We start from the raw sequence: 11636 nt of genomic DNA on the forward strand, positions 1-11636 counted from the left end.
GTATGTGGATACAGTTCCTCAGATAGACACTGGACCAGTTTGTCCTGCCCCACTACTGCAGTAGCCTCCATCCCACAGTGTCATTTTACATGTTTCATCTCTCTCTGAGAGGCTGAAACAATATGTTAGGGCTTTTCATCCTCACAGCTAAATGGACATCCACTGCTAGATTAATGAAATCTGATCTTTTATGCAGAATTCATACTGGTCTGTACATTCCTGTGCATTGTGCATCGATTAGTAACTAGTCTGTTAGTCTGTCACAGATATAAATTTATTTAGTTAATGAACTGAAATAATAAAGGCTTTAGAACTACATTTTAGCTCCTGGCCCTTCCAGATTATGTAATAATGTAGGTGTCACATTAAGGTCCTTGTCATCTCATCTTATATTTATGCACAAAGAATTAAAAAACAATTGACCAATATAATCAACAGTGAACCCAGAGACTTCAGGCCTCCTGAGGTTTAGTAGTCCAATTATTACCACACAAATGTCAGGTTGAAGTTTAGAAAACCTGATTCTACATTTGTCATTCTTTTATTCTTGTATGTTCAAATATTTGGAAGCACAGTCAGATACGCTGGACAGCCTCCCTCACTGAAAACAGGCTCCAGAGAGCATGGATACACCTGAAGTTCATTTAATTAGCATTCAATAAATACAGCTGGCATCAGGATTTGACAGTGCTGCAGTCAAAACACTCATTGTAGCAGCAGGTGTACGTAACTGAATACTAAATAAAGCTGTAATTGTTAAAATAATACTTCATGGTTTGATGACTTGTACATCACTGAACAAGAGACGTAACACAGAGAGAGAGAGATGTGGTTGGACCAGTAATTATAGGTTATATGTTGTTAACAGGACCAAATTCAGCCCTGATTACTGCAGAAATCAGTCATCTTCATCAAGTAAATAATCTTAGTGAAATGTTGAGTAAAGATTTCAGATAACTGTCTAGTTGTTTATCAGGTTTAACAGAGCAGTTTATGTTAGTTATGTTAGTTCATTTTCTTTTCAATTCAAATTTTTCTTTTTTAATACCTGTGATTATTTTGATTCCGTTTCTCTTGAAAGTCAAACCAGCCTCTGAAAAGGAGCTTTAATTTTGCCCATAACATCGTCGACGATCTAGTTGACATCTCCATATCCTTTTAATTCTGTCTCGCTCATCTCATGAAAAATGGATGAACAATGTGCACATTAAACAACAGCAGATCTAGTAAATTTTACATAGAGTGGCAAGAGGCTTTGGCGAGGTTACTGCCTCCATATTGAGACAACAATAAAAAAAATCTGTGGTAAATTGAGAACAGTATGGAAGCTCATTTTTGCAATGAAAAGAAAAAAAATGTACACAAGTCAACATTACACAACGATATTATGAGTGACTGTGTCATAATTTTTGACTCATTAAGCCAACTTAAGATATGAAGTCAACATTCTGAGATGAGTCAAAAGTTTGACTCACTAAATCAAAATTATAAGGTAAAAAAATCAAGTTTATTAGATCCTAAATTGAAATGATAAAATATCAGATTTTCAGAGTCAAAATGTTCTTATTGTCTTAGTTTTGATTAGGCATGAGTATTTTTTATTTTAATCATGCATAACTTTTCATGTATTTTTTCCCGGCCATAATAGGCTTCCATAAAATGGACAACAGAATATTTGAATAAAAGTCCCTGCATAACAGTTTTACTACAAGGACTTAAGAAAACCTAATATGATATCACATATTCATGTCATTTGAACTGAAAAGGCCAAATAGATGTCATTATTCAAATCATTATTCATCTCTGAGAACAGAATGTGTAATCTATGCTCAAAAACTAGTGAGTCAACCTCTGAGCTTAGATTATTTTGTTACGTAATGAATATACAGATTCATGATAATTTGCCTATATTATACAGCCCTACGTGAAACGTTGAATCTTCTCCAACTCTTGCTACAAATTTGTGAGCATTAAGCCACAGATATATTCCTGAGCAGACGCGTACACAGACCACCACCATGGATGCATAGTAGCTCTGTTTATACTACTTTCTGAAGTCGGCTTGGAGGATGTGTTCCACATATGCACAGTAGATCAGCATCTACAAGAAGACAGCGTAGTGACCACATGGACAGTCACAACAAATTGAAGGTACCCGGATATCCACACAGAGCCTACGTGTACACCCTCTGATGACATAATTTACATCATGCGGACCTTCACATACTCGCAGAGGTGGAGAGTATAATTTTGGCTTTGGTCAAAATGTGCCCTTACAGTCCTGAGAACTTTAAATAATTAAATAATCAGTCAGAAGCTGAGCAGTGTCAAATGTTTTATTTGATCTGTCATTCCTAAACAGAGGTATACCAAAACCACCCTGATACAGAGTGCGGAAATAAGGAGACTCTACTCTTGTCCAGAATAGATGACTCCCCAGGCACCATAAGTTACATAGTTAAAAAAAAACATAGAAAAATTGATGTTGACATCCATCTGATGTACAAAACATTATTTGTGCGATGGTCACAATCCATTCATTATTGGGTAATGCAGGTAAATTCCTACAGTGACTGTCAGTGATTGGTTTCTTTTAAGTGATGATAGCAAACAGCTTATTGTGATAAAGTCATGACATCATCTGTAATCTAACACCTATTATTCATAGTTTTTCCAATTAAATACAAAAATAAACCTTCACATTGTAAAGGAGTCCTGTGGTGTTTGTCAGGCTGGACTCCTGAATTATGTGTCACCATAATTCAGTCTTGATAACGCACCTCTGCTTTCAGTTCCTTTGTGACAAAGTTAAGCAGTGTGGCAACGACCTGCTGCTGGAGACTGGCGTTGCCCATCACCAGGGCAATGAGCTGGGCTGCATCCATCCAGTTCAGGTTGCCTAGGACAGCCATAATATCACTGCAGAGCTTCTGTTGCTCGGCAGGTGGCAGCTCCATCAGGATCTGAGGCAGAGGCCTGAACTGGCCGCTTGTCAGCCAGCTCCCCAAGAGACCACCTACCGCTCCACCTGGAGGAGATGCAAAGAGGGAGGGACAAAGGCTCAGTTAGAGGTTCGGTAGATATCAAATGGAAGCATGTACAAAAAAACTCAAATAATGCAGGATTTCACATGATAATAGTCTGGTGATCATCTATATTTTTCTTATTAGCAACAAATCCTGTGAAAATACCTAAAACAATGAAATGAATTACATACACTGTATGTTTTGATTGAATCCTATACACACGTCCTGCTGCTGAAGCATACATTTAACATCTAGCATTAGAGGTTACTCCTGTTTGAGTAATGTCTGCTAAAAACTACAGCGCCCAGCGGTTAAAGCTTAAAATGAAAGTGTGTGATATGTTTTTAAAATATTTTTCAGAGCTCATAAACCCCAACCAGCACAAGCCTAGTTTCCTATTTAAGACCATTGATCGATTAGTCAACCCTGGTTCTTCTGGTGTCCCTATCACTTCAAATGCAGACTGTAAAACCTTTTTCATAGATAAGATTGAGGACATTCGATTGAAGATTCACTCCTCCACTTCTGTGTCTGACTTCGCTTGTCCTCAGCTGGATATTTTGTGTTTTTAAGGAAAGCACTATCCAAGAATAAACTGAAACTATTGCACTGGACATAAAACCTAACAAAAATCTTATTAGAAGTTCTAGATATTGTAGCCCCATGCCTGCTTTCAATCATCAAGAGTACTCTATCTTCTGGATGTGTTCAGGATTATATTAAGACCACTAGTGCCCAGCCACATCTCAAAAAACTCAAACTGTTGGTGGCTTTGTTTCCTCTCAAGCATCGTCTATGTATGGGGTGCCACAGGGCTCCATTCTAAGACCAATTTTATTTTCTCTTTATTTACTTCCTTTGGGCCACATTATCAAACAGCATGATATTTCATTTCATTGCTATGCAGATGATACTCAGCTGTATTTGTCCTGCAAACTATCTGAATCAGCTAAGTTATCTTCCCTGCATAATTGTCTAGCTGCAGTTAAGGATTGGATGGCAGGAAATTTTCTTCAGCTTAATTGCTTCAAAACAGAAATCCTTATTATAGGCCCTAAGCACACTCATGGACATGTTCTACCTCCTCTTGGCTCTCTAGCTCAGCATGAGGTACCCACTGTTAAAAACTTTGGAGTTATTGTAGATCAGAACCTCACTCTCGAGTCCCATGTTAAAAGGTGAGCTCAGTCATGTTTTTTTCCATTTGATTTATTATTTACATTGGATTGAATTCATTCCAATCCCAAAAGGGCCTGTGTAGTAACATTTAATGCATCCTCCTGACACCCAGCAGTTTTACTTGTCAGGCTCAGTACTTCCTTCTGGCTTTCCTTGGAATAAGTCATCTGGTAATATGCAATACTACAGGTGTCTTTTTGTGGTTGGTAATCTTGGTCTTCCCATATGGAAGTTTTTATTAGACTTTAATAGTTGTAATCCACAGAGGACAATCCACAAGTGAGTGCCATGAGCCACAAATATTTCACTATCCACAAACATGTATTTTTTGAAAATGTGTGTTGTGTTCAGTCATATCCACAAAAATAAAGAGCAATTTGCAAATATGCATAACTTACTCTGTAAACATTTACGTATTTGTGGATCCATTTGTACATGTGAAACAGGTTTTACACTTTTGTTGATCACTTCCTGTCTGTCTGTAGGCAATGTGGCATTTGTCACACACACCCCTGAGTCCCGCTCTTTTTCTCCAGTTTCATCACAGGCTGATGTTTCCAGCGCGAGCCTCCCCATATTGTCCTCTGGCATCCATATCCACTGCACTTACATCAGATCCAGTGTTTGTCTCATATCCTGGATCTCCAACACCACCCAGAAATCCTATTTCAGTGCCTGTAATCCCTCCCATTCCTGTTGTGGCCAGCCAAAGACTAAACACCTTCAATTCGTACTGCAACTCTTTCAAACTTGATATCAATTTCCTGTCCAGCAAGAACTATAAACATGGCTCTGTTCAATGTTACATCTCTAGCAAACAAATCATTTTTAATTACTGATCTTATAGTTAATTATAAGCTTGATTTTATGCACCTAACTGAAACCTGACTGGACATGAATCACACTGCCACCCTGAGACATGTCCACCAGATAACAGCTTTTATCAGTCAGTGAGACAGGAAAAAAGAGGGGGTGGAATTGCTACATCTATTTAGCTGTACAAAGGTCGACCTGTGTAAGTTCTCCCTATCCTTTGAATGACTTGCCCTTGTCCTTAAAGCTGAAGCAGCTGTACTCATTACAATATACAGGCCCCTGAGACACATTTCTCCCAGAATTCTCCGAGCTGACTGCTCTTATCATCATCAAATATGATAATAAATAAATTATAATAATTTTGAGTGGTCATTCACATTAATAACAGTGCTGACTCCAAGGCTATAGAATTCATGAATCTACTTGAAAGCCTAGAACTTACTCAACATATAACTGAACCCACTCATCAACAGGGCAATGTCCTAGATCCCGTAGTGTCAAAAGGGTTAACCAGTGTCTCATATTCCTGTCTCTGGTCACTATTGTGTTTTTATGGTGCAAAAGCGGTTCTTAGATGCTGGTGATGCTGCAAGTGAGTTCCCTTTTTTGATCCATGTAGTGTGAGCTGCTTGCTTGACAAAATGGTTGCTGCCCTATACCAAGAAATTAAAAATGCCCTAAAGGTGGTACCACTCATGGTCAAAAGGAAGTCATGTGAAAAAACATCACTATCCGTGAGTTGAAGCCTCTGCCTCTGACCTTCTTACCCAAACCTCTTCCCCTAAGTGTGAGAAATTTGCAATTTTCTGAACAATAAAATCACAACCATCAGAGCTGAAATTGTTAGAACTCCTGGTGACCTCTGCAGACAACCTTGTGAAAGGCAGGCAACAGTGAGAAGATTCTCTAGCCTCTCAAACTCACAACTTTGCAGGATTGTAGCTACAAGCAAATCTTCCATTTGATGCTTTGACCCTGTTCCTTCTGCACTCATTAAGAAGGTCTTCAATACCATTTCAAACACGGTCATAAACTTTATTAATACATCCCTTAAAACAGGAGTTTTTCCTGAAACAGAAACCTAACTAAGATTGTGGAGTTCTAAGCAATTAATGACTGATATCAAACCTCCTGTTTCTAATCAAGATACTTGAAAAAGTTGGTTTTCAACCAAATAAACAACTTTCTAAATGAGAACAATCTTCTGGAGAAATTTCAGTTGGGTTTCAGAGCTAATCATAGCACAGAAACTGCTCTCACTAAGACAGTTAGTGATCTGAGACTTAGCACTGAAGCTAAAAAGGTACTGTATCTGTTCTGGTTCTTCTTGATTTAAGTGTAGCATTCGATACTATTGACCATGAAATCCTCATAAATCACTTCGAGAGCTGGGTTGGCCTCTCAGACTGTGTTCCGGACATACATTACAGGAAGGAAATTTTTCATTAGTCTTGGAGAACATGTGTCAGAGACACATTACATAAATTCTGGTGTTGCACAAGGGACCTCTGCTATTCTACTATATATGCTTCTGCTAGGTGAGTCATTAGTGAACATGATGATGATACATAATTGTACATATCATAGAATATTTACATATGCTTTAAACTCCCTGATGCCTGTCTGTCTGCAATCAATAGATGGATGAGTAATGTTTTAAAATCAAATGAGGAGAAGACAGAATTCTTATTAATTGGCCCCAAAGCAAAAAGGGATGAGCTCTTTAAAAGACTTGGCAACCTGATTGCCTTGACCATACTAGAGGTAAGAGGTTAAGAATCGATTTTAAAGTCATTCAACTTGTTTATAAAGCTCTCAATGGCTTATGGCTGACCTACATCACAGACTCCCTGTTACCCATAACCCTACCCAAAAGAAAATTGGAGATGCAGCTTTCTTCAATTGTGCTCCAAAATTATGGAACACCTTACGTAAAAGACATTAGAGAGGCATTAGAGACTCGGTTGAAACCTTTTAACAGGTGGTGGGGGGGGGGGGTTACTAACATTGTGGCTAACCCTCTTCACTTCTCCAGCATTTGTACATGTGAGACAGGTTTTGCACATTTGTGGATTGCTTCCTGTCAGTTTGTGGGCCATGTGACATTTGTGACCTCCCTCCTATTTGTTTGTGGATTTTCGTCCAATTCGTACCGGTGTCATGGCTTGGAACTTTACTGTTTTGACTCAAAATTTTTAGTGAAAAAGCTCTTGATAAACCAGCAGTACACTACGTGGCCAGAACCAAACTGCAGAAATCAAAGTTAGCAACTAGCTAGTGAAAATAGTGGATAATTAAGCAGCTAAAGAGCCAGATATTTCCCTCAGGAGTTGATGGAGACCAAAACAGAGCTAAAAGGAGAGGGAATATTGAACTTACATTTGTCAAGTAGACAGAGACACAACTCCAAATGAATGCCAGTGTTATTCTGTGTCTGCTGGATGTGTGAATAGGCAACTGTTAGCTTTGTTTGTTTTTCGAGCACTTATTCTTACCAACAGCGATTCCTGGAGGTCCACCGAGCAGCCCTCCTAGAAAGGCAGTTCCTCCTGCCACCATCGCTCCTTTGGTGGAGTTTTTCACCGCGACTTTGATCTGATCATGAGCTGATAATTCACAGCACAGTCGCATGATATCATCAATCCGTGGAGCCATCTCTGCGTTAAGGCACTGGTGAGAGACAGACATGTCGTGATTAGTATGAGACAGAATACAAAGTACAGTTTCAGTACATTGGTTTGACTTTAGATTCTTTGTGTCATCAGGTTTTGCAGATAAAGTTGTTATTTTAGTAGTAGTAGCAGTAATGTATCCCAATGTGACTTTAGTATTGACTACAGTGAAAAAGGCGGTTCACCTGCTCTTACATAGATGGTTTAGAGTCCACGCTCTACATGTTTTATTCCATTCTGACCTCAGGAAACATCTCTGGAGGACACTGAATACTGGCAGCATTTGCATATATTTAGCAACTTTGCTTATGGAGTAGCTTACTTATATTTTGATGATTGATTGATGTACTATTGTGGAGCAAATTCCCAAACAAATTTGTAACTACAACTAATTATTAAACTGACCCGGGTACTTTGGGGTCCCATGGGTAATTTTTTATAATAATAATAATAATAATAATAATAATAATAATAAATTTTATTTATATAGGCCTAGCACTTTTCTTAACAATGTTACAAAGTGTTTTACAAAGGAAAATAAAACCAACAAGGCAGATAAAATAAGCAAAGAGGAACAAAGAGGTAAAGGCAGAAGTACATAGTAACAGTAGAAGATGCACAATAATAGTAATAATAGGACAATAGAATGCACAGGAGTAAAATAATGATAAAAAATAAGATAAAATAACATCAATTAATAGGTGTAAAAACAGTAATTAAAACATATCAAACATTTCCAAAAGCTTTCACAAAGAAAAAAGTTTTAAGACGAGTTTTAAAAGAAGCTAGAGACTTAGTGTGTCTGAGTTCAGTGGGTAAGAGGTCCTAGAGAGTGGGGGCTCTGACAGCAAAAGCCTACTGTAAGAGAAATATTGTGGAATGTTCAAACATTTCAGACAGAACCATGTCCCTCAGGTACAATTCACTTTTAGATGAATATTGACAGCAAAAACGTACAGTGTCCTGCAAATGCTATTGCTCAAAGTCAGCACAGACACTTCTACAGTTAATAAATCAATGTGTCAATGAGGTGAAACACCTCATTTAAAGAATGTGGGAAGGTGGCAAAGCAGAGCAAACAACACACCTTGTGAAACATAACTGTCAGAAGCGTTTGGTTTCACTTTTACTTCTACTTTAAAGTTCAACACAGCAAACAGCTGTCTGAAAATATAAATAAACCGATTAAATATATCTGCCCCCGATCTATCTTCATGTTTTCCTCCAAATCAAACATGTGAACAAGTGTTTGATTTGAATACAAACTACTGGACTGCTGTGCTCCATAAACTGAGTAGGAATAAGAGCTACGATGAGTTTGTAGTGTTTTTTCGGTACGAGTTGACACTGGAAACGATATATTTAATCAGCGATGAGGAGGTCAAAATTTACACCATGCTACGATTCGTTTCTATTTTAATACTGAACAAAATATGACTCCAGCTAAGTTGCAGAACACCCCAGGAGTTAGTTCCCTCGTCTCTTTAAGCTTAAACTAGTGATGAGAGACAGATGGCAGCAGCCTTTCCTCCGCCATTATTACGAGGTTAATAAGAGTCAAATAAGTAAAATATTCTTACCCGCAGTCCTGTCCTCAATGTACGGGATGATAGTTTCTGTTCTGATCATGCACCCGGCTTTCCTCAAACTTATGATCTTCGCACTGTATGATGGGATTTTCAGTCGACTTCCTGCTCTAGAAACTATATCAGAGAGTACATAACAGATGACCAAGACAAGATAAGTCCCCTCTACAACATAGAGCACATTAGATAAACGGTTCCCAACGGAAGAGGATTAGGGCCACATGTGAAAAAATTATTTGAGTTCTGAGTTTAAAGTCAGAATCCTGACACTATTCTCAGAACTCAAATATATTTTTCACGTGGTCCTAATGCTCGTCTGTAGTTCCGACCATTTTGGCACGTGACATCTTAAAATAAAGCAGTCTGCCTTGTTATTTACACATCCAGTCCAGCTTAGACCCCTCATCACGTTACGTTGTCTACCAGTTAAGTTACCGATTATTGTCTTGATTCATCGGTTAATCATTTTGTCCATAATATATCAGAAAATAGTGACAAATATCTGTTAAAGTTCCCCACAGTCGAAGGTTTTGTCTGACTAACAGCCCAAAACCCAAAGATATTCAGTTTATCATCATGTTCAATCAAATCACAATTTTGTGGTATGTGCTATCATCTCGCGACCCTTTGATTAATCCAGCGACCCCCAGGTTGGGAAACACTGAATTAGATCAATGTTATAAAGCTATTATAATTCATACAAAACAATTAATCATAAAATATAAATTTTGAGTTTTTTCACAATATTGTACTTTCTTCTTTATTGAAGGGAAAATCCTCCCTAACTTACTGTGAACAGTAATATAAACAAAAGACGACTGTTTCCATGGGCCAGAATTAGGAGAAAAGTCATCAGTCAATCAGTTGAGATGGTCACTGTGAACTAGTGAGTAACCATGGGTTCATATATTTTGAGATAGTAAATGAAAATCAAAGCCAAAATGAGAGATAAAAACAGGTACGGGTGCTGGCATAGTTTCCTATATCAGCAGCACAGACTGTCTTTCTGTTGGTTAATGTAAAGAGAGTTTTATTTTCAAGGTGGTATTTCCCTTTGACAAACTATTAAGCTGTTAAGCTGTCAAAGTGGCCTAAGCTAAGTTAATACACGATGATCATAGTTGACCGTTTGGGACAAGTCAAAGTTAACGGCTGGTGTTTGGAGTAGGAGGTGAATTATCTTAAACTGAAGAACTCTTCGATAAAAAAAAATATCAAAAACTCAAAAGTATGGTTATATAGCGTGTCCGCACTTTATCCTGTTTCTATGTGCTTATTCATTTAGATTAGTATAAAATAAGAAGTTCGTTTTTTTAATGTGTAAACTAGTTTGTTCATGCACTCTGTTCCTTCCCCTCATGTGAGCATTTGTTGTCTGGCTATTGGGCGGTGCCGTACATTATTGGTCATTTTTACAGCGGTGAGGCTTAGAAAGTTTAAGGTTAAGTTAAGTTTAAGTAAATCCACACTGAAGAAGTAACTTTTTGTACATTAAATGGTTTGTAAACGAGTCATGACTTGAGAAGAGTCCGTCATGTTCCAATTAATGTGGACAAATATGGAAAACAACCCCCGATATTTCACATCAACATGTTGAATACTTCCAGGGGTTGTTGACGTATGTCGTAGTCAGTGACGCATATAGATGGGGGGCAATTAAGTCCCGCCCACTCCGGAGGGGAAAACAATTCATCCCTCTCCATTAACTTTGGTTTGCCTGAAAGTGCCTCCTTGTCACTTCTGTCTGCTAGCAAACTACAGAAAAATGCATAAAGGATGCTATGTGTTGGGATGCGCTACTAACAGGGTGAAGAACCCAGAACTAAGTTTTTATAAGCTGCCGAACTGAACAGTTGATGCTTTATGAAGACAAGGTGGATAACATTACAAGGCTGCACGGACAGCCTGCAGCTCAACAACCTCCGTAAAAATGACACATATACCTGCTCACGCTGCTAGTCACAGAGAATACACATTTAAGTAAAAACAGAACAGCTGTTTAATTGAAATGTATGCGGTGTTTGTAATAAACGTTTAAATCACAGAATAGCTAACCTGCATTCGGCTGAAAAGCCCGCAGGGAAAACGATTGCATGTCTCTGTGTGTAATTTCCTGCCTATGTTTACAAACTGTAGTCGCCATATCAGCTGTGAAAAGTGTAATGCCAGCCTGTTATCTTCAGCATATGCTATTAACTACCTTTTCCTCTGTGGTAGACAGGGTACTAAAATAATCCTTTGACATGCTGAAATCTAATGTTATGGCGCCGGTTGTTTTTACCTCAGGTGGGCGTGGTTTCACCTTATGACGCGTTGCGCACAGTGGGTGGAGTTTGATGACGTTCCAGGACACAAGG

General features: G+C 38.3%; 1 protein-coding gene across 2 annotated transcripts; it reads right to left on the reverse strand.

Moving 5' to 3' along the window:
• Positions 1-2318: 2318 nt before the first annotated feature.
• Positions 2319-11617, reverse strand: LOC121894334 (protein C19orf12 homolog). Of its 2 annotated transcripts, none has more exons than XM_042406873.1 (4): positions 11561-11617; positions 9274-9396; positions 7517-7691; positions 2319-3028 (listed from the first exon to the last, which is right to left on the reverse strand). In XM_042406873.1, the coding sequence occupies exons 3-4, from the start codon at positions 7674-7676 to the stop codon at positions 2763-2765; spliced, it is 426 nt and encodes a 141-aa protein (XP_042262807.1). In that variant the 5' UTR covers positions 7677-7691; positions 9274-9396; positions 11561-11617; the 3' UTR covers positions 2319-2762. The 2 variants fall into 2 exon arrangements, with proteins under 2 accessions (XP_042262807.1, XP_042262800.1); XM_042406866.1 differs by having other exon boundaries at positions 11480-11567.
• Between the last annotated feature and the right edge of the window lie 19 nt (positions 11618-11636).

Source organism: Thunnus maccoyii, chromosome 1 (genome assembly GCF_910596095.1).
Source record: "Thunnus maccoyii chromosome 1, fThuMac1.1, whole genome shotgun sequence".
NCBI lineage: Eukaryota > Metazoa > Chordata > Actinopteri > Scombriformes > Scombridae > Thunnus > Thunnus maccoyii.